The sequence below is a fragment of the Sorex araneus genome, chromosome 5 (genome assembly GCF_027595985.1).
Source record: "Sorex araneus isolate mSorAra2 chromosome 5, mSorAra2.pri, whole genome shotgun sequence".
Classification (NCBI taxonomy): domain Eukaryota; kingdom Metazoa; phylum Chordata; class Mammalia; order Eulipotyphla; family Soricidae; genus Sorex; species Sorex araneus.
The window spans coordinates 54,872,575-54,894,156 of NC_073306.1; the positions used below are offsets into that span (position 1 = coordinate 54,872,575).

At 45.5% G+C, this 21,582-nt stretch overlaps 1 protein-coding gene across 9 annotated transcripts in view; it reads left to right on the forward strand.

Moving 5' to 3' along the window:
* Positions 1 to 21,582, forward strand: part of UBR4 (ubiquitin protein ligase E3 component n-recognin 4) — a 141,478-nt gene that overhangs the window by 85,564 nt on the left and 34,332 nt on the right. For all 9 annotated transcript variants that reach the window (XM_055140939.1, XM_055140942.1, XM_055140946.1 and 6 more), the window contains 19 exons: positions 12 to 128; positions 1,058 to 1,267; positions 3,948 to 4,097; positions 5,480 to 5,707; positions 6,424 to 6,502; positions 6,966 to 7,208; positions 9,400 to 9,568; positions 10,082 to 10,226; positions 11,195 to 11,280; positions 12,589 to 12,676; positions 13,077 to 13,270; positions 14,735 to 14,974; positions 15,432 to 15,570; positions 16,258 to 16,383; positions 16,487 to 16,615; positions 17,549 to 17,892; positions 19,545 to 19,635; positions 19,973 to 20,057; positions 20,147 to 20,274. In XM_055140939.1, coding sequence (XP_054996914.1) covers positions 12 to 128; positions 1,058 to 1,267; positions 3,948 to 4,097; positions 5,480 to 5,707; positions 6,424 to 6,502; positions 6,966 to 7,208; positions 9,400 to 9,568; positions 10,082 to 10,226; positions 11,195 to 11,280; positions 12,589 to 12,676; positions 13,077 to 13,270; positions 14,735 to 14,974; positions 15,432 to 15,570; positions 16,258 to 16,383; positions 16,487 to 16,615; positions 17,549 to 17,892; positions 19,545 to 19,635; positions 19,973 to 20,057; positions 20,147 to 20,274 — 2,991 coding nt within the window. The remainder of the gene's footprint in view (positions 1 to 11; positions 129 to 1,057; positions 1,268 to 3,947; positions 4,098 to 5,479; positions 5,708 to 6,423; positions 6,503 to 6,965; positions 7,209 to 9,399; positions 9,569 to 10,081; positions 10,227 to 11,194; positions 11,281 to 12,588; positions 12,677 to 13,076; positions 13,271 to 14,734; positions 14,975 to 15,431; positions 15,571 to 16,257; positions 16,384 to 16,486; positions 16,616 to 17,548; positions 17,893 to 19,544; positions 19,636 to 19,972; positions 20,058 to 20,146; positions 20,275 to 21,582) is intronic.

Below are 21,582 nucleotides of genomic sequence, written 5' to 3' on the forward strand. Positions count from 1 at the left end.
CCTCCCTTCAGGATGTCTCCAAGAAAAACGAGCGTAGTGCCCTAAATGAAGTCCACCTTGTAGTGATGAGACTCCTAAGTGTCTTCATGTCCCGAACTAAATCAGGATCCAAGTCTTCTATATGTGAGGTATGAATTTTTATTGCACTTGTATGGTGGGACAAGGGGTCGGCGAGACAGTTGTCTGATTGGGGTCAGACTGAGGGCATGGGGAATACTGCTCTGCTAGAAGAGAGTCATTGCTCGAGAAGACTCAGGTTCTTAGTGGTTATCTCAAGAGCAGATGCTACCTTTTCACAATCCTGCCCAGGCCTGATCTTGGCCAACAGCCCCTCCAGTGGAGGGGCTAAAGGGTTTGGAAGTATTATTATTGGAAAGCAGGGTCTGTTCTGCAAGGTGCAGTGGGACTAAGAGGATTCCCCTACTGTCTGTTGCTATAAGGTATGGTAATAAAGCAGAGAGAAAGCAGGGTGTATGTGGTGGAAAGGAGATTAGCACAGAGCGGAGAAGGTAGAAATGGAGGCTGAACTGCATCCAATCTTAATGAGCTTATGAGCTGTGGGTTTTGCTGGGATTTGCAAGGCCCTCGTAATGGTTTTATTTACAGTAGCTTTTCTCCTGCTTTTTTATTCATGTGAGTAATCAGCCTTTCTCCTTCGGAAGCTGGTTCTACAGGAAGAGCCCCCACTGGGCGAGTGGAATTCCTTGAGCTGTCCAAAGTGGGCACAGTGAAGGGTTTCAGCCCTTGAAAAGGACTGCTTTTCTAGTTGCCCAAGGAAAAAGAACAAACCCATCCCCTTTAGGTGGAAAGGTCTGTAATCCTTGCCTCCTTTTCCTCTGGCACCTGTGTGTTGGAGATTAGAGCTGAGAACTAGTTTTTGTTCACTCTCATGGGGTTTGAAGAGGTTGGGGAAATGTTTGAGTTGGTCCAGAAACTTGTGGCTGAAGCTATGGAATAATTGCACCTCCATAACAGCTAATTCTAGGACGGTTCTGTGTAGCCTACCTCCCAAATCCTCTCCCTGTTCTTACACACTGTTCTTTCCTTCTCCCCCCAGTCATCTTCCCTCATCTCTAGTGCCACAGCAGCAGCCCTGCTGAGCTCAGGGGCTGTGGATTACTGCCTGCACGTACTCAAGTCCCTCCTGGAATATTGGAAGAGTCAACAGAATGATGAGGAGCCTGTGGCTACCAGCCAGTTGCTGAAACCACATACTACTTCTTCCCCACCTGACATGAGTCCATTCTTCCTCCGCCAGTATGTGAAGGTAAAGCCTTTCTTCTGGCCTCACTGTAGCGCTGAAGGCACTGAGGTGCTGCAGGAGATAGCTGGGTACTTGATGGGTCTTATTTTCAGAAAGTTTGGTCTTCTAAACAAGCCTGTACAAGTGATTCTGATCCCTATCGTTAAAACAATCTTGAAGAATTGAAGGGAATCAGGCAGCATATCCTTTCACGCTAAACTTCCTAGAAAGAAATGAAAAGGCATAAGGTAGCAGTGTCAGTAGCATGTTGTGTTCTCCTTGTAGATTAGATACTGCCTTTCTGATTAAGAGGTAAAGGACTTTACAGGTTTAAGAATAAGCTAAAGAACCTATTGAAGAGGTTCTTTAACACAAGGGTTCAGAAGTTGGGCTTTCAGCACCCCATGTGTGCCCTGAGTACCACTGGGTTTTGTCCAAAAAGGAAAAAAAGTTGGGCTTTATGATCAGGTGAATTTGGGAATAAATCATGGGGAACAAGTGAACCCACGTACTAACCACAAAGATGGGAAAAGTTCTGTGTAATTTTAGTCTCATTTGTACAATTTGAAAAGAAGGATGGATAAACATGGCATCTACTTTTTTGTTTTGTTTTATTTATTTATTTATTTTGTCTTCCTGGGGGATACCTGGTGATGCTCAGGGATTACTCCTGGCTCTACACTCAGGAATTACTCCTGGCAGTGCTTGGGGGACCATATTGGATGCCAGGTATCAAACCCAGTTCGGCCGTGTACAAGGCAGACATCCTACCCACTGTACTGTTGTTCCAGCCCTGGCATTTGCTTTTTAAAGGTGCTAGTGGGTTTTGAGTGAAATAGGCAGAAGTAAGCATGGTGCTTTCTAAGCTAGTGCTCTTTAAATTTTAATTATTTTGCTCCTGTTCCTTTTAAGACTAGATGGTAGAATGAGATGGGTAGGACTAATTGTACTTCTTACTGCATTCTCAGAACAGCTTTGATAGTATAGGAATTAGCAAGCAGAAAATGCTACTCTTATTGTATTCCTCTTTGAACATTTTGGTAGCTTTCTATAACTTTTAAACCAAATAGTTCTTGGTGGATCCAACTACGTACTTAACTCTTTAGGTTTTGGGGGACTTTTTTTGTTTTGTTTTTTTGGCTTTTTAGGTCACACCCAGCCAATGTTCAGGTTACTCCTGGTCCTGCACTCAGGAATTACTCCTGGCAGCACTCGGGGGACCATTTAGGATGCCAGGGATTGAACCCAGGTCAGCCGTGTGCAAGGCAGATGCCCTACCTGCTGTACTAGTGCTCTAGCCCCTACCTAACTCTAGCTTTAAGACCCACACCACCCTGTGTGCAGGTCAGTTCTCAGACTCCTGATGTATTGTTCTGCTTTGTATACATGGCCTCCTGAAATTCTTCCCTCTCCTTCCTATGTGTAGCTCTTCCTTTCTCTTAATTCCTAGTCCTTCAGTACCCATCTCAGGCATTGGATCTTGTGGGAAACATTCTCTTGCACACCCTTCCCTGCACTTCAGTCTGTTCTCAGAGCACCCTCTGCTCAGAGTTTTTCTTTCAAACTATCAGTGAAGACCATGTTTTATTCCTTTTACACCCACCAGTGTTTGATATAGATCCAGTAAACTGGTGATTGAGTATGAGACGTTCCCAGAAAACTCCTAGACTCTTCCTCGAGCTACCCTGTTCCTCATATCCCTTTGTTACTCTGCCACTTCACCTGGTGAGAAGCCAAGATCTCAATTGAGCTTAGTGATCCTGCTCCCTTGGATTTGCATTTAAACATTTTTATAGGGGCCACTCACTATAAAATTGTTTATAATGGAGCTGGGTATTGACCTCTTGACTTGCACATGTTAGGCATGGACTTTACCTCTTGACATTTTGGTATGGCACTGGTTTACTTAAATATTTGTTGTAATTATGGAAACAAGAAACTTTACGGAGGGGCCAGAGAGTGCAGTAGTAGGAGTGCTTGCCTTACCATGCGGCTGACCCAGCTTTGATCCCCAGCAACCCCTATGAGTAATTACTGAGTTCAGAGCCAGGCTAACCCCTGAGCATTTCCTGATATGGCCCAGAAACAAACAACAAAAAAAGCTTTCAAAATTTAAAAAAAAGAAAAGAAAAGAAATTATGGGAGGGGCTGGAACAATAGCACAGCAGGTAGGGCGTTTGCCTTACACGAGGCTGACCTGGGTTTGAATCCAAGCATCCCATATGGTCCCCTGAGCACCGCCAGGAGTAATTCCTGTGCATCTCTGGGTGACCCAAAAAGCAAAAAAAAAAAAAAAAAAAAAGGGAAATTTCAGTTTTAGGAACTACAAAACATTTCTCATTTGAAGCCAGAAATCTTTGCCCTCATTTCATCTGGGTTGTGTTATCATTGCCCCACCCCCAGCCCCATTTGAACTCCCATTTAATTCAGGGTCAGAAACCAGAGTAAATGCTAGAACCTTAACAGTAGGAGATTTAACAGTAGATAAAATCTGTTTATCTACTGTAATCTTTGCAGTAATGTAAGAAAATTGCTGCCACAAACCTGGCTTTGTGATCAGTCATTTAGTGAAGACCCTGACTTTGAAAGGAGCATTTACTAACTCCCAGCATGAGGGGTGCCTAATGAGCAATAGAGCTGCCTTTTTCCTGTTTGTCATCATGGGAAATGGAATCTTGGGTTCTCATGAAGTGTTCTTCCTCAGGGTCACGCTGCTGATGTGTTTGAGGCCTATACCCAGCTTCTAACAGAGATGGTACTAAGGCTTCCATACCAAATCAAAAAGATCGCTGACACCAATTCTCGAATCCCGCCTCCTGTCTTTGATCATTCGTGGTTTTACTTTCTCTCTGAGGTAAGTAACATCTCATGAGTGCCAGTGAAGGTGATGAGGACACAGGGCTGTGAGCAACCTCTGTGGTCCCGTTCCTCCTAGTTCTCATGTAGTGCTGGTCGTAATCTCGCATCATTTGTCCTGTGTCTCTGGAGTATACTATATTGTGAAGCTAAAGCATGCCATCTTCAATTTCTGATTTCTCTCCATTTTTTGGTAGAAATGACAAAGTTTAATAATTCAGACTATCAGGAAAATAAAGTACTCTAGCTAACTTTACAGATTGTAATATAGGTATTGGTTAAGTAGTTGTCGAAGAGCTGAAAAATTGAAAGGGGGCACGGTGCTAACCCAGAGATAGCAATGGCAAGACTCGACTGTAGTAATGCCTAGGAGCCTGGTGGATCTGCAGAGGTGGCATTGCCGCTGCTTCCTTGGAGCTCCCGTGTAGTTGAAATGAAAAGTCCTGACGGGACCAGAGTGATGGTAACAGCAGGCAGTGTGTTTGCTTTGCATGCTGCCAACCCTGGTTCAATTCCTGGAACCCCAGATAGTCTCCCAAGCCTGCCAGGAGTGATTCCTGAATGCAGAGCCCAGAATAATCTCTGAGCCACAGGTGTGGCCAAACAACAAAAATGCTGACAGAAGTTTATCATTGGGTCTTACAGCAGCGTCTAGGGTCAAGAAAGGGCTGTCTTTGGATTGCAGGCAGACTGGAGCTAGTCCCTTCTCTCTACCTCTCTGACTCCCTTGTGTGCTCTGTTGACAGAACCTAAAAGGGGGCCAGCAGGCCAAGAAGCAGTGCCCTGAACTTAATTCTGAAATGGTTTTTACAGTATAGGGTGGGGATGGCTTTGGAACTGAGAGGCAGGAGACTGACTCAGTAGAATAACTTTTTAGCAATCCCCAACTCACCACATCAGGTAGATGTGTAATAACCCAGCCTTTTCCTTGGCTCTTTTCCCTGAAAATGTAAAAAAATTCTTTCTTATAGTTTAACTGAAGAAAGACCAGCTTCCCTCTGGATTCCTAAGGACTCTAGGGAGGGAGAATAAGAATATTGCTCTTTTTCTCTTCTTAACCTCTTTCCTGCCTGCCTGCAATGCCTCAGGGGCTACTCCTGGCTCTGTGCACAGGGGTTAAGCCAACACTGGACCACACAGTGCTGGGAATCGAACCTAATGTGACCCTTCTACATGCAGAGCATGCACTCAGACTGCTGCGCGGTCTCTCCGCCCCTGTAAGAAGTGCTCATGATCACTACAGACTGACTTGGACATGAGGAAATACCTTGAGTTGTGTTTCTCACCAGTGTTTTCATAGTAGCTTGTGAAAATACGGGGAGCTATGACTAGTACAGATACAATTCTTGTGTTAATAACTGTGTTGTTTCTTCCTTCAAGTACTTAATGATCCAGCAGACTCCATTTGTACGCCGTCAAGTCCGCAAACTCCTGCTCTTCATCTGTGGGTCCAAGGAGAAATATCGCCAGCTCCGGGACTTGCATACCTTGGACTCCCACGTGCGTGGCATCAAGAAGCTGCTGGAGGAGCAGGGGATTTTCCTCCGAGCAAGTGTGGTGACGGCGAGCTCAGGCTCTGCCTTGCAGTATGACACCCTGATCAGCCTGGTACGACAGGGGTGAGGGTGGGGGGCAAGAGTATGTGGTGAGGCTTACCTGAGGAGATGGAAGAGGGTGGCCTGAGAAGGGGTTTCCCCAGCTCGGTGAGGTGAGATCCAGACACAGCCAGGATGCCTTCCTGGCGCTGTTCCGTAGCTGGCTTCAGGATCGGAGGTTTCCCTTCCTAACCCTCCCCTCCATCTTGGCAGCAGTCTTCCCATTAGGAGGAGGGTAGTGGCTTGAACTTCTTCCCAGAGTCTTCTCATGTAGGATTGATCTGAAATTTGTGTGCCTTTGATACTTTTTCTTGGAAATTAAGGAAATAATTGGGGTTGATGTATTGCTGCATGAGGATAAGTTAGAGTTTGGCAGTAAAATGGCTATAGGAACATTTATTAGAAACAACATTTTCAGTATTAAATTTTCTGGTCTAATGTCCTTGCTATTGTACTTACAGAAAAATATAATAAATTATACTACAGTTTCTCAGGTCATGGTTTACTACTGCCTTATTGAGTACCATGGAGAATCCCTTAAAATGGCTTCATGGTGTGATGGGAGTAGAGGTACATGCAGTGTGTGGACGGTACTTTTCAAGCTGTTTGACATAGGACTGTGTTCAGTTTGCAGTCTGCGGTGGGACTGTCACCCCTCAAGGCGGCGGGTGTATTGCCGCGTGTGCTCCTGGCAGGCTTACCTACCCCCATCGCGGGTTTTCATTTCAGATGGAGCACCTGAAAGCCTGCGCAGAGATTGCTGCCCAGAGGACTGCCAACTGGCAGAAGTTCTGCATCAAAGACGACTGTAAGCAGCACTCCTTTTGATTCTTATATTCATCCCTTCAAGAATTACTTATTGAGGCCTGTTAGGTGATAGAGAAGTAATACCCGTAAGCACCATCTATCGACCACACTCAGCCGAGCAAACAGCTGTGAAGGTCCATAAACAGAGTTTGGGCTGCTTTGGGAGCAAAGTAGGACCTCTAAGTCTGGCAATAAGGCTGCAGAGGAGTAAATGGAGTCTAGAGAATTGTCTTATTTCAAGAATTTGGGAGGGGCACCAGTCTGCATGTCCTTGTGAAGTACTTGCCAGATACTTTCTTAGAGAGTATACAGTTTTCTTGGTTGTGTCCCGCGGAGGGACCCTGGACAAGGGAGCTAGAGAGGCTAGGACAGTCCTGGCTCTCTCCGGAGAGGCTGCTCCTGTTCTTGTTTATGAGCCTGGTGTGGTTGTCTCGGAGCTGAGCCATTGTCTCCTCTGCCCACAGCCGTCCTGTACTTCCTCCTCCAAGTCAGTTTCCTGGTGGACGAGGGGGTGTCTCCCGTGCTGCTGCAGCTGCTTTCCTGTGCTCTGTGTGGCAGTAAAGTGCTCGCTGCTCTGGCGGCCTCGGCGGGGTCCTCCAGTGCTTCCTCCTCTTCAGCCCCCTCGGCCAGCAGTTCTGGGCAGTCAACTCAGTCGAAGTCATCCACTAAGAAGAGCAAAAAAGAAGAAAAGGAAAAAGAGAAAGAGGGTGAGAGATTCTGTCTTAGTAACAAGGATGGTGTATTCTGGTACCTCTTGGAGCACATCATTTACTTTCACCTTCCTAAAGGTCTTTTTTTTTTTTTCTTTTTTTTTTGGGGGGTCACACCAGGCAATGCACAGAGGTTACTCCTGACTCTGCACTCAGGAATTACCCCTGGCGGTGCTCGGGAGACCATATAGGATGCTGGGAATTGAACCCGGGTTGGCCCTGTGCAAGGCAAATGCCCTACCTTCTGTGCTATCGCTCCAGCCTCCTAAAAGTCTTTTTTTTTTTAAACTTTAAAAATGATTAAAAATTTTTTTTTCTCCCCACTTTATTTAAACACTGGTTTACAAAGTTATTCATGATTATTTGTTACAGGTCATTCAGTTTTCCAGCATCTGTCCCATCACCGTCACCTTCCCTGCACCATTGTCTCCATTTTCCCAACTGCCCCTCAAGCCTGCTCCCGTAGCTAACCCCCACCCGTTTATTTTATATTACATGTTACCACTGAATGGCTAATGGAGTGATCAAAAAATACTTCAGTGAAAGAAAATTTATGAAAATTATTATATCTCACCATGGGGATATTAAGTCCTTGTCTGAGGGTTTTCTAAACTGTTGTTGCTAGTTAAGCCTTCTATGTTAATGTTTTTGTTAATTGAGATTAGTTGGCTCTATCTCAATCCTATCCAATCCTGGGATGTTAGTATTGAAGAATTTGGAGATGTTATGTGACCACAAATTTGGCTGAATACTCAAAAAATAATCCAGAATATTTAATTGGGCACTCCATCTGGAGGTATGGCAGTGCTATTGGGGTGTGAGTGGGGCAGCTGGGGCTTTGGCAAAGCAGGTACTTGCTCACCCCCACCCCACCCCTCCTAAGGTGTCCCTAGAGATCTCAGCCAGGACCGAATATCTGACAAATTTTTGCAGTAGTTGATCTCTTGAGATTTAATTGTGAGTCTTTGGAACAGGGTCAGTAGATGAGCTTCCATGGCGGTGGCAGGGGGCTGTGGGTGTCAGGGCTTCTGGAAGTATGGGGAAGTGGGGAGAGGTCGTCCATCCCAACTCTGAGAAGGCCTAGAAAAAAAAAAAAAAACCAGTGTACCTGGAATTTTTGGCAGGTTATCATCTCTGGAGCTTTTTTTGTGAGGCTGTGGAGTCCGGCCTGAGGTATGGTGGTGGCAGTTGGGAGTGTGAGCGTGATTGCCAGGGCATTTCCTCTATTTTATTATATCTTTTTCCATTTTTTTTTTTGAGCCATACCTATTTATGCTTGAGAGTCACCTTCAGCTAGGTGCTCAGGGGCCCATATGGCATTGGGCCTTGAACCTGGGGTTCCCGAATGCAAGGCACGTGCTCCAGCTTTTTGGACCACCTCTTTGGCCTCCCTTGAGATGTTTCATTCTGATTCGTAAGCGACCTAAAATCTGGATTCCTCCAGTGATTTACTTTTGGTTTTGTTTGTCAAAGGTGACACCCTCAACAGGTTCATGTTCCACTATCAGGGTCAGTGATCAAGAGATTAAAGAATGCATAGAAAATTTTTAATAGGCCAAGTTCTTTGTCTATGAAACAGCACTGGCTCTGTAGGAATGTCAAGTAAAATGATGCTTATAAATGTGCTTGTTGGTAATGCAGTGCCCAAGGGCTACTTCCCGTGGTTTTCAGGGAACCATGTGGTACCTGGGATAAAACCTGGGGCTCCCCCGCATGTAAAATAGGAGAGTACCCTTTTGCTCCCTCCCTGGCCTGTAAACTCTCAGCTGCTCTCTTTCCATCAGCCAATCTTTCTATCCTACTGCTTTCAGGGTTTCTCATGGAACTTGGACACCTCAGATAGGGAGCATGGAGGTGGTCCCAGTCTTCTGGGAGTTCTTCAGATATATCTGTACAGGTTTTGTGGTTGATAGAAACATTAGCTAACAGGCTTTGAACAGAATTCATCCTTCTCTTTTACACTGTATATTCAGTGTCGGGGGGTCTTTAGCACCTTGTCCTGGGCTTTCTAGGGGCAATATTGTATGTTTCATTTGTGGCTGATTTTTTTTTTTTTTCCAAATTTAAAACCACTTCACTGAAACTTTTTAGAGGTAGAATCCTTTCTTTCCTCATCTGACAACACTGCTGTATGACCGTAGACTACTTCTTCCTACTCTGCCACTTCAGTTCTCCCCTGATCTTGCAGGTGAGAACTCTGGCAGCCAGGAGGATCAGCTATGCACTGCTCTGGTGAACCAGCTGAACAAATTCGCAGATAAGGAAACCTTGGTCCAGTTTCTGCGTTGCTTCCTGTTAGAGTCCAATTCTTCCTCAGTGCGCTGGCAGGCCCACTGCCTCACCCTGCATATCTACAGGTAAGGTTCTGCTGGGTTTCAGCACTTTGTCAGTGTGGAACCACAGTGCATGGTACAGTTTTGTCTTGGTTTCATGTTGCATACTCATGGTCTTAAAACCAGTATTTATACCAGCCTGAATTCACTCTTGATAATTGCAGGTTTCTTTGACAAGTTACCTGCTTTTTTAGCTGTTAATTTGTTGTTAGAAACAAGAGATGATCTGGTTTCCGCTAAGGAGGTGGGGTATAGGAGTTCATAAATGACCAGGCTTGCCTCTCGAAGCTAATAGTGACCCTTTATGTCATTGCATAGTGTTGGATAAGGAGAGTTGACCACTTCTGAGACAGCTAAAGTTTGACATCCACATGTGTCCAGATCAGCGGTCAAGAGAGCAACAAAACCATTCATTGAATGAGTTGTGGGGAAAGAGATACACCTGCACAAACAATACCTGGGCCTTGTTGAGGAATTTATAAAAGGCCTTCGGGGTTTTCTGCTGCCTGGTAGTAAGCATTTTTAATTTATTTTCAGAAACTCTAGCAAATCTCAGCAGGAGCTGCTGCTAGATCTGATGTGGTCCATCTGGCCAGAACTTCCTGCCTATGGTCGTAAGGCTGCACAGTTTGTGGATCTACTAGGTTATTTCTCCTTGAAAACACCACAGACAGAGAAGAAGGTAATGATTCATGGTCAGAGAGGCTAATTTGCCATATATCACCTTTTTTCCTTGAGCTAAGAAAATCATGGTCAATCCTGACCGCGGGTGCAGTATGAAATCTCTTCTCTGTTTTTGTTAAGCACCCGAAGTATGTATACTGCATAGATAGTCTGTATTGGTAAATAAGTTTAATATAAAATTGACAGGCTAATTTAAGTGGATCAACAGGGAAAGAAAACACAGCTCATCAAAGTTGCTTGGGAACAGGGGCTAGAGTGATAGCACAGCGGGTAGGGTGTTTGCCTTGCACGTGGACGACCCGGGTTCGATTCCCAGCATCCCACATGGTCCCCCGAGCACTGCCAGGAGTTATTCCTAAGTACAGAGCCAGGAATTAACCCCAGTCATCACCGGGTGTGACCCAAAAAAAGAAAATTAAAAAGAAAGTTGCTTGGGAAGGAAGGTGCTCCTCTGGTTTTGCTGGCATCCCTTGATTACACACTGAACTGTTTCTGCATTTAGATAACCATTTTATGGCTTCTCATATGAGTAAAACTTGTCTTCCTGCCCAAGTTCTTTAAAAAGCTGTTACTAAAACTGCAGAAAGTTATAAAGGAGACAGTCCTTTAAATTATTAGGTATTGGGGCTGGAGCAATAGCACAGTGGGTAGGCCGTTTGCCTTGCATGCGACCAACCCGGGTTCGATTCCCAGCATCCCATATGATCCCCCGAGCACCGCCAGGAGTAATTCCTGAGTGCATAAGCCAGGAGTAACCCCTGCGCATCGCCGGGTGTAACCCAAAAAGCCAAAAAAAAAAAATTATAAATGATTAGGTATTAGGTTCAGCTTTACATGATGCCTAGTAGAGAAGTCTGATACTTTCAGGGCGGTTGAAACTAGAAAACAAAAACAAAAACAAGGTCTTTTCAGTAAGGCTTTTCTTTGGGATTTTAACTATGGCCCTTTAATTACTTTCTGTTTCAGTTGAAGGAGTATTCACAGAAGGCCGTAGAGATTCTCCGGACTCAAAATCATATTCTTACCAACCATCCCAACTCAAATATTTACAAGTGAGTTTTGTTCTCTTCCTCTCTACAAGCTTTATAACAGTGTATGTTGCTATTTCCACATTGATAAGTTCTTATGAATTCATCAGCCCTGCCTAGATCTAGAGATTTGTGCATCTCTTATACATAAAAGGTACTCGGAGGAAAGATAGGGAAAAAAGAAATAGAGAAAAGCTACTCAGAATGGAATTGCTGGGTTAGGACTTTGCTAAGCCTAAGGAGGTCTCTAGTTTCAAGACTTAAGTGTAAGACGAGTGAAAACAAGTTTACAGAAAATGGCTCCATTTAAAAAATATTTGGGGGGACTGGAGTGATAGCACAGCGGGTAGGGCGTTTGCCTTGCATGCGGCCGACCCGGGTTCGATTCCCAGCATCCCATATGGTCCCCTAAGTACCGCCAGGGGTGATCCTGAGTGCAGAGCCAGGAGTAACCCCTGCGCATTGCCAGGTGTGACCCAAAAAGCAAAATAAATAAATATTTTGGATGGAGAACACTAATTATACTGAGTTCATGATTTCCCTGGTTTCTGTGACCTTTTTTCTCCCAGATTTAGTGAGGTATAATTTATTTGTCACCAAAACTATTTTAGATGTACGGGAAAGTTTATTGCAGTGGTTATAGATATAGTACAGTGGGCAGGGCATTTGTCTTGCACATGGCCAACCTGGGTTCGATTCCTGGCATCCCATATGGTCCTCCAAGCACTGCCAGGAGTGATCCTGAGCCAGGAGTAACCCCAGAGCATCGCTGAGTGTGTCTCAAAAAAAGGATCATCGAAACTCTTTGCATTGATATTTTGTTTTGTGTTAAGTCATATCTAGCAGCTCTTGGGAGCTACTCCTGGTCAGGATTTGGGTCACTTCTGGCTGTGGATGGTGGACCATGTGATGCAGGAGATCAAATAGCAGAGTTACTTTCTATTGTAATTTTATAAGATTTCAGTAGATAGCTCAGAAGTAGAAAATTCTATCATTAATTAAGATTTCTATGACCTTAAACTCTTGGGATTTCTCATATTTTCTTGAGTTCTCACGTCTCCTCTAGGGGAATATTGAGCTGTGACTTTTATTCTTTCTTTTTCCGGAGGGAGGGTGTTGGGACACACCCAGCTGAGGTCAGGACTTACTCCTAGTCTCTACTTGGGGGTCACTCCTAGCAGTGCTGGACGAACTATATGTGGTACTGGGGATCTGCCTTACTATTGTCCTCCCCCTGACCCCAGGCCAATCATTTATGTGACTGCTTTGTGAAGCACAGTGCTTGCTAAAATGAAAGCTACCTTATAATGCTGAGACTGGTTTCTTCCGTAGCACCTTGTCTGGCTTAGTGGAATTTGATGGCTACTACCTGGAGAGTGATCCCTGCCTAGTGTGTAATAATCCAGAAGTGCCATTTTGTGTAAGTGATATCTTTAATTATGGGCAACCCCGAGGGCTGTAGGGATGGTGGGTTTCTTATTTCCAAATATTGATAATCGTATAAGTGTCTTGCTCCTAAAGGTTGGTCTGTGGTATGTGCTACCTGCGTAGCCTGTTACCCTTAATATTTCTCTGTGGGTGAAGAGTTGGGCATTAAAGATTTTGTTTGCGTTTTGGAGAGCCATACTAGGGAGTGCTCAAAGGCTCTTACCTGTTAGTTGCTCAGGGAGTCACTTCTAGACCATGGGGTGCTTGGGATATAGCCCTGGCCTTCCACTTGCAAAGCATGTGCTCCAGCCCTTAGAGGCATCTCCCCGCCTCCAAGAAGACAAGGTGAGTCATTAACTGAGCTAATGTTCGGTGTGTCCTCTTGTGTTTAGTACATCAAGCTGTCTTCCATCAAAGTGGACACTCGGTACACCACCACCCAGCAGGTCGTGAAGCTCATTGGCAGCCACACCATAAGCAAAGTGACGGTGAAAATCGGGGACCTGAAACGCACTAAGATGGTCCGGACTATCAACCTCTATTACAACAACCGAACTGTGCAGGCTATCGTGGAACTAAAAAACAAGTACGGACTTTTCAGACTTTGGCAGGGCAGCAGGCGTGTAAGACTTGATGCCAGTTGTTAGCTTTGATGAGTGGAATCAGGCAAAATAGCAGATATCTGGAGGCATCAGTCATTGCTGAGCGGTGAAAGGGAAACACCAGTCCCTGCTATGCATCGTACAGTGTCCAGTTTTTCTCTGGGCTCTGTGGGAGTTCTTCAGCTTTCCCTAGCAAGATGGAGCTAAATGAGAGTGGCCCTGGGTTTCTCTTATCCATGTTAGCTAGAACAGTTCTATTTTTATAGAAAAGTGTTCTATAGTAGGAGGAACCTGTCATGTCTTCAGTGAAGACGACTCTTAATCCTGCTTACACAGCGCAGGAAGTATTTCTTTGAAAGCTAATCTTTCTGTGTGTTATCTTCCTGGAATATTTGTTGATCTTCCTGGCTCATGTATCCCAGTATCGGGGTATGTGTCTGTATTGGATTATTGGCTAAGGAAGGTACTGGCATGGTTTTAGTGTTGATTTTTACGGAGATCTATTTTTGAAGTCTCAGGCCTTATTGTTGGATAAGGAATAGATGTAGATGCTACTTGAATATTAAGACTTGCAGTGATGTTCTTCATACAGCATTGGAAATACTCTTGCTCTTGTTCCAAGAGAAAGAAGAAAGAGTACCACGTAAAAAAGTGGCCATATTTAAGATCTCAGCCTAGAGGAAGTTTTTTCCCTTTGAAAAGCAATTAACATTGGGATGAACTGTCACTACCTTTTGAAGGGGGTGGGCTTGATTTTCTGTTGTATAGCGCCAACACAGCTTTTGGCAAAGCAGTTTGACCCGCGTAAGACTGGGTTCGTGTATGAATGCTGCTACTCCTAACTGGAGAACTTGGTTCTTCTGTTCCCTTAACTATAAATAAGAGATCTGTTTATTCTTAGGTTGTTATTTTAAGGATTAAATGAGTATATAGAAAGTGCTTTGTATTTAGTCACTAGCTATGTTAGCATAATTACTTTGAAATTATTACGTTCCTCTGTCTGATTCTGCTTGGCACTTGGCTCCAGACCCTGACAGGAGCCTTTGCCTTCCCGAAGCAGTCTGAGCTTTATTCTCAAGGAAGAGGATGCGATGGGGACTTAACACTGGTCACCATCGTGTTTTATTCTTCTTGGGCTTCAGTCTGGCATACTTTTGAGTTAATGTGATACATACTTCTGTTGCTTTCCTAGAATTTTAAAAGTATTATGTAATAACTTAAAGCACTGACATGTTTTATGTACTTATTTATAGAGAAAGGGCAGTGGAAATTTTTTTTATAATTAGATTGCTATTGTTTTCCAGATTTTTTTCTTCCTTTCAAGAGTAACTACTCCATTGCCTTAGTAAAGAGTAGGGAATAGTCTTTATCCTCGCCGATCATCCTCGCTGAGGATGAAGTGGGGGGCCCTCAAGCCTGACGCCCATCTGCCTCGCACTTTCTCCTAGGCCGGCTCGCTGGCACAAAGCTAAGAAGGTTCAGCTGACCCCTGGGCAGACAGAGGTGAAGATCGACCTGCCCTTGCCCATTGTGGCCTCCAATCTGATGATCGAGTTTGCAGACTTCTATGAAAACTATCAGGCCTCTACAGAGACCCTGCAGTGCCCCCGCTGTAGTGCCTCAGTCCCCGCTAACCCAGGGGTCTGTGGGAACTGTGGAGAGAATGTCTACCAGTGTCACAAGTGCAGGTAAGTGCTTGTCATCCACACTGGGGCCATGTCTGCTTCTTGTATTTTTTCTCTGTTAAGCGTCTCAGGGAAATTTTGGAGTCAGGTATCATCATAGTTAGAGGATTATGGGCACGGAGAGAGGGGGACAGAGACAGACAGACAGGGTGGGGGGTGGGGGTCAGTGGAAGATCGGAGGAGATAAGGAAGGTGGGGGTAGATGTAAGCGTTGCATTCTCATTCTGTGGTGGGCAGAGGTTGTAGTATCTCTAAGTTTAATTCTGGGTCTTCCTTTCTTAGTAGCTGGTTGCTGAAGCAATCCTGATCTCTTTGTTAGTGCCCCACCAGTCATGCTGGCAGTAGGTTTCAGAATATATATGCGACAAAGTCCATTTCCTCAAGGTTTACCCCCAACCCTCCACACCTCTGGTGCCATTTCCGCCCCCTAACCCCTTCACCTATCACTTTGGTTCTTCAGATCCATCAACTATGATGAGAAGGATCCCTTTCTCTGCAATGCCTGTGGCTTCTGTAAATATGCTCGCTTCGACTTCATGCTTTATGCCAAACCTTGCTGTGCTGTGGATCCCATTGAGAATGAAGAAGATCGGAAGAAGGTGAGGGCAAATTCACACTCGCCGTGTGACAGCAGCCTTGATCTGCGCTATGGGCAGAGCTGAAGTGCAGTGTGTTTTTCCTTACAGCTCTCCTTTTCCAACTAAGCACCATAGTAGAGCCCTGCTTTGGGGTAGGTGCAAACTAGTATAAGCTGCATTGGAATGTGTAGTTGACTGAGAAATTGGAAGAAGTATTAGTTTCTAGTGCTGGTGTCTTGAGGCTGATAACTTTAGGTTTGGAAAAAATTGACTTGCCCTGCATTTGTCCCTCAGCCTACTTCAGATGGATGCTGTTGACCTTCCTTTAATAGTTTGTCCGGAGGCAAATTCCCCATCTGTAGGATGTGGTGCGGTGGTGATAGAGGACAGTTGAAAGAAAGGACTTGCTAGAGAAGAACGTTTAGCTCTGGAGTCGGAAGGGCAAAAATTCTATTCTACTTGTGCTTTATAGTATTCTGTCACCTGGCATAAATTACTTCTCTCAACATATGTAGTGATATGCATATTGTGTTAGTGGTATATGTTTCATATCACTGACCAGTGTAGCACTTCAGAGGGTTGTTACAAGGATCAGAGTTTCCTGGAAACTCTAGGAAATGTTTCAGTAAGTGCTTAATGGTTTGTATTCCCTGGGGAAGTTACCGTGCTGAAAGGCCTTCAGCCACGCTCCTGCCTTTTCCTCCTTAGGCTGTTTCCAACATTAATACTCTCCTGGACAAAGCAGATCGGGTGTATCATCAGCTTATGGGACATCGACCACAGTTGGAGAACCTTCTCTGCAAAGTCAACGAGGCAGCTCCTGAAAAGCCACAGGTAACCTGAGGCTGGGAAAGGGCACGGGGATCAGATCCAGGAGATCATCCCCACGAGAACATGCGAGGGGTGGAAGGCTGACAGCGTATGTCTTGGGCTGCAGGATGACTCGGGAACAGCTGGAGGCATCAGCTCCACCTCAGCCAGTGTGAACCGATACATCCTGCAGCTGGCTCAAGAGTACTGCGGGGACTGCAAGAACTCCTTTGACGAGCTCTCCAAAATCATCCAGGTAGAGAAATGGAGTGACTTTAGCATCTCTGTTCGGTACAGTGGGTACTGTTTTCAGAGCAGGCCTGCTCTTATCCAGCAGTTCAGCCTCTGGTGTTGTCCTTGCTTAGCCCAAGTGAAACAGCAGAACTGGCATGACTGCCCCAACACAGCTTTTCTGTAGTTGCTGGTGCCTGATAGGGATCTGAGTTCATTTCAGATAGCTGAGAATGGCCAGAAGCAGCCCATCTTTTAGTGGCGGGCTTACTGGTTTTCAAAAAATTGAGTGACCAGGGGCCAGAGTGATAGTACAGTGGGTAGGGCGTTTGCCTTGCACACGGCTGACCTGGGTCCCACCCCCCCACTTCCCATATGGTTCCCCCAGCACTTACAGGAGTAATTCCTGAGTGCAGAGCCAGGAGTATCCCCTGAGCATCAACCAGGTATGACCCAAAGAGAAAAAAAAATTGAGTGCCCTAGTTTGCTTCCCTCCTCTTCTGATAATCATGTAAACAGGCTAACGTGTGCCAGCTCCAGGAAGTCAGGGTGGACTCTGGCGGGTGGAATATTGCAGGCCTAGGAGATTAACCATGGCATGGCAGGCTGGTCACAGACAAGGAGCGGGGCCGGTTTCCCTGCTCCCCAGGTGGCCAGTGCACTGTCTTTGCTGTGTGTGCCTGTGTTGCTGAGTTTCATTCTACACCAGACAGCGTAAATGGAAGTTAAAGACAACCTACTATTTCGGCGCATGGTCTTGCTGCCACTCACGCGTCACGCTACCCTCTAAACTTCAGTTTTCTCTGCTTTAAAATGGGAATAAAGTAGTGTAGTGGTAGAACAGAGAGGGTTAACTTGCATGACACAAGTGAAAATGTTCTTTCAAACCAGGGTTAATTTCCCAGTCAGCGTCTCCTTTGTATCATTAATATCTATCTTTGCCTCTTTCTGTCCCTAGAAAGTGTTTGCTTCACGCAAAGAGCTGTTGGAATATGATCTGCAGCAGAGGGAGGCGGCCACCAAGTCATCCCGGACAGCCGTGCAGCCCACCTTCACTGCCAGCCAGTACCGCGCCTTGTCTGTCCTGGGCTGCGGCCACACATCCTCCACCAAGTGCTACGGCTGCGCCTCAGCAGTCACAGAACATTGCATCACCTTACTCCGGGCCCTGGCCACCAACCCGGCGCTGAGGCACATCCTCGTTTCCCAGGGCCTCATCCGAGAGCTTTTTGATTACAATCTTCGCCGAGGCTCTGCAGCCATGAGGGAGGAGGTCCGCCAGCTCATGTGCCTCCTAACTCGGTCAGAGCCTGCACCATAATCACTTGGCTAGTCATTCTCTGTTTGGGCTTTGGGTCACACCCAGCTGCACTCGGGGGCTACTCCTGGCTCTGCTTCCAGGGATCACTCCCTCTGGTATTGGTACTGGGACTTGAACCTGGGCCTCCTGCATGCGAAGCATGCTTTCAGCCATTGAGCTCTGTCTCCAGCTCCAGGGCTAGTCACTCTGGGCTGATGGCAGTGATTCTGGAGGCACTAGAGGGTACAGAGAGCTGTGGTTCTCACCACTCCCACCCCCAGACCGGTAGCAGGCTCAGAGGAAAGGTAAAGGGGAATAATATAGCCAGGGTACAGGCGAGTGAACTTCAGGAACAAACATGTTTCTTTGTAAGTAGCATGTTTGATTGTACAATAGTGCTTCCTCATTCATAGTGTTGGTCTTACAGGTTTCAGATACACACAGTCAACTGTGGTCTGAAAATATATACAGTAATGTATTTTGGTGGACGGAGAGGAGCCACCTGTATTATTACGATCTACAGTTACAATTGTTTTATTATTCTTTCTTTATTATTTGAGACTTACTGTGCCAATTTATAAATGAAGCTACAGTACAAATATCTGTATATGGGAAAAATACATTATACATGGAGTTTATACCAACCACAGTATCAGGCATCCCCCGGAGTGGATGTGGGGGACTGGAAAGATAGCTCTCGCAGACAGGAGGGCACTACGAAACTTAGCTCGTTCCACGGAGACTCCTGAGTGAGAGAAGGCAGTGATTGGGCCCTTGGACTAAAGACAGCCATTTTGAGCGGGTAGTAGCTATTTTTCTCAGTATTATTTGTTTGCTAATTTAGTATATTTACTGAGCATCGCTGGATGCAGACACTGTTCTGGACTCTGAGGAGTGGTGGTAAATGAAGCCAAGTCCCTGCCTTTGCATAGCCCACGTTCTAGATGGGGAGAAATAGAACAAACTCAACATTATCACTACAGATACGATATTAGGAAATTAGAGTGGAGGACAGCAAAGCTGGGCTGTGACTCTCGTTGTGGAGGGGCCGCCATTTATTGGAGTGTGTTCACTCAGAGAAGACCCTACAGAGGCCGTGTAATGCAGAGGTCCTTGGGAGCATCCAAGGTAGCAGGTGGAAGGGGAGAGGAAAGTGGGGTGAGTTGGTAGTGTTGGGGGAGCAGTGTGGAGCCTTTGTGTAGCCAGTGTGAAGGTCAAGGGAGGCGAAGGAGGAGAGAGTAAGTGAGCACTAAGCACCAGATCCCACGGGCCGGCGTAAGGACATTAGGTCTTACTTAAAATGTTTGTGGAATCAGTAAACGCAAGACAGGATATGTCTTTTGACCTGATACAGACATAACCACAGCACAATGGAGACAAAAGTGTGGATGCCTTGTTGGAAGTGAGATGGGGGCAGATAGGACGTGATGAGCAAAGAGCATGCACCAAACGGAGGGTGGGAATCTAATTTCTAGAGTCTCTGCTAAACTAGACAAGCGCCTGCAGGAAGGGTGACTGTGGAAGGCTACTTTTCTATTTCTTTGTTACAGACAAATCAGGAAATACTAGGCATTATTTCCCTTTTTCCGGGCTCTTTGAAGTGAAGGGAAAGACAACCAAAGGTAACAGGCCTTCGTGTCTTTACTTTCCCCAGAGACAACCCAGAAGCCACTCAGCAAATGAACGACCTGATTATTGGCAAAGTCTCCACAGCCCTGAAGGGCCACTGGGCCAATCCAGATCTGGTGAGCCCAACAGCTTCCCCTTTGACTTCTCCCTCCCGTTTCTTCACCTCAGCTTCCTCGTCTCACTCAAGTCAGTGGTGAACAGCTGAGGGGGGGAAAGGGGTCCTTGCAGAGCTCACATCCCAGAACAGAGTTCTTAGGTCAGAACCCACTTCAGAGGGAAGAGAGAACTGCATGGTGGACTGGATGGATGGACTGCAGGGGTCTCCATCTCTCCTTTCTCTTCCTGATGGTGCCCCCCGTGACCAGACATTTTCGTTCTTAGTCCGTCACAGCCCCAGATCTGGGTTCATTCTTCGGATTTCTTAACTCATCTCTCTTCCCTTTGGCCTTGTAGGCAAGTAGCCTTCAGTATGAAATGCTGTTGCTGACAGATTCTATCTCGAAGGAGGACAGCTGCTGGGAGCTCCGTTTACGTTGCGGTGAGTTTGGAGATTTTTCAGGGGGACAGGAGACGTCAAGGTGGGGAATATTTCGTGATTGTAATTCTGCCTTTCCTTCCCAATCCCAGCCCTCAGCCTTTTCCTCATGGCTGTGAACATCAAGACTCCTGTGGTTGTTGAGAACATCACCCTCATGTGCCTGCGGATCTTGCAGAAGCTCATTAAACCTCCTGCTCCCACCAGCAAAAAGAACAAGGTACTGGGCTCAGCGGGTAGCCTGCGGAGGAAGGCAGAGGGGTAGCCCTCCTTACCTGGGCAGCTCTGCGCTCTGCCTCTTCATCAGCTCTTTCCCTTGTGTCTCAGCAGGGGGCACCGGTGCTCCTTTTCCCTTGGTTCCGTAGAGATGGTTTGGGAGTTTATGGAACAAAGGCTTTTCAGAGGAAAGTCGAGAGTAAAACAGCTGCAGGAGTAGGAAAGCCTGCCACATAGTGGTTAGTCTTGTACGGCTTCCTTTTTAAACTATAAATAATCAGGTCATGATATGCAGTTCCCATAGAACAGGGTATTCTTTTTTTCTGTACTGCTCCTTTGCATATGACACTTCACAGGCCTGAAATTTTAGACTCTGAGGCGAACTTAAATTCCGCACTTCCGTTTACTAGCATTGTGAGCTTGGGTAAATTATGGATACCCCTCCGTTTCCCTACCTTAAAATGAGAATTCAGTCTCTGCCTTGAAGAGCTTTGAAGAATAAATGATTTGGGAGCCAGAGATACAAACAGCAAGTAGGGCGCTTACCTTGCTCACCGCTGACCCCGATCTGAGCCCCAGCATCCCCTAGAGTCCTCCAAGCACAGCAGGTACCCTACCCCCTATGCTGTCACTCCGGCTCCAAGTCATTTTGTTTAGTTTAGCTTTTCGTTGGAGAACCATGTGGTGCCAGGAAACAAACCTGGGTCAGGTGCATATGAGGCATGCACCCTAACTTACTCCCTTGTATGGTAGTTTTTAAAAAACGTACAGACCAGCCCTAGTTACTGTTTTTTTACATAGAATCCCATCTATGCTGGAAAGAATGATTGACAAATTATTTTTCAGTTTGCAATTAGGTAATAATTTCTTTAAAAAGAACAAAGCAAGCCTCTTAAAGGGGAATTGATACAACTTACTGAACCAGTATAATCCAGATGACTAATTTATGACCCAGTATGCATGTTTTAAAAACATATATATAATTTTTCATATATCTTATAAATAAAATATTTAAAATAAATAAAATAAAGTATTTTTAAAAGAAATAAAATATTTTAAAAATATTTTAATGTTCTCAGAATATAAATTTTATTGATTGGTTTCAGATTCCATATATATTCTAGTTAATATTAAAGTAAAATTCACAGTTATTTAAGTTGTTCAAGATTTTTTTCTTCTGGGGCCAGAGTGATAGCCCAGCGGGTAGGGCACTTAACCTTGTATACGGCAGACCTGGGTTTGTTTCCCAGCACCCCATACAGTCCCCTGAGCACTGCCAGGAGTGGTTCCTGAGCACAGAGCTAGGAAAAAC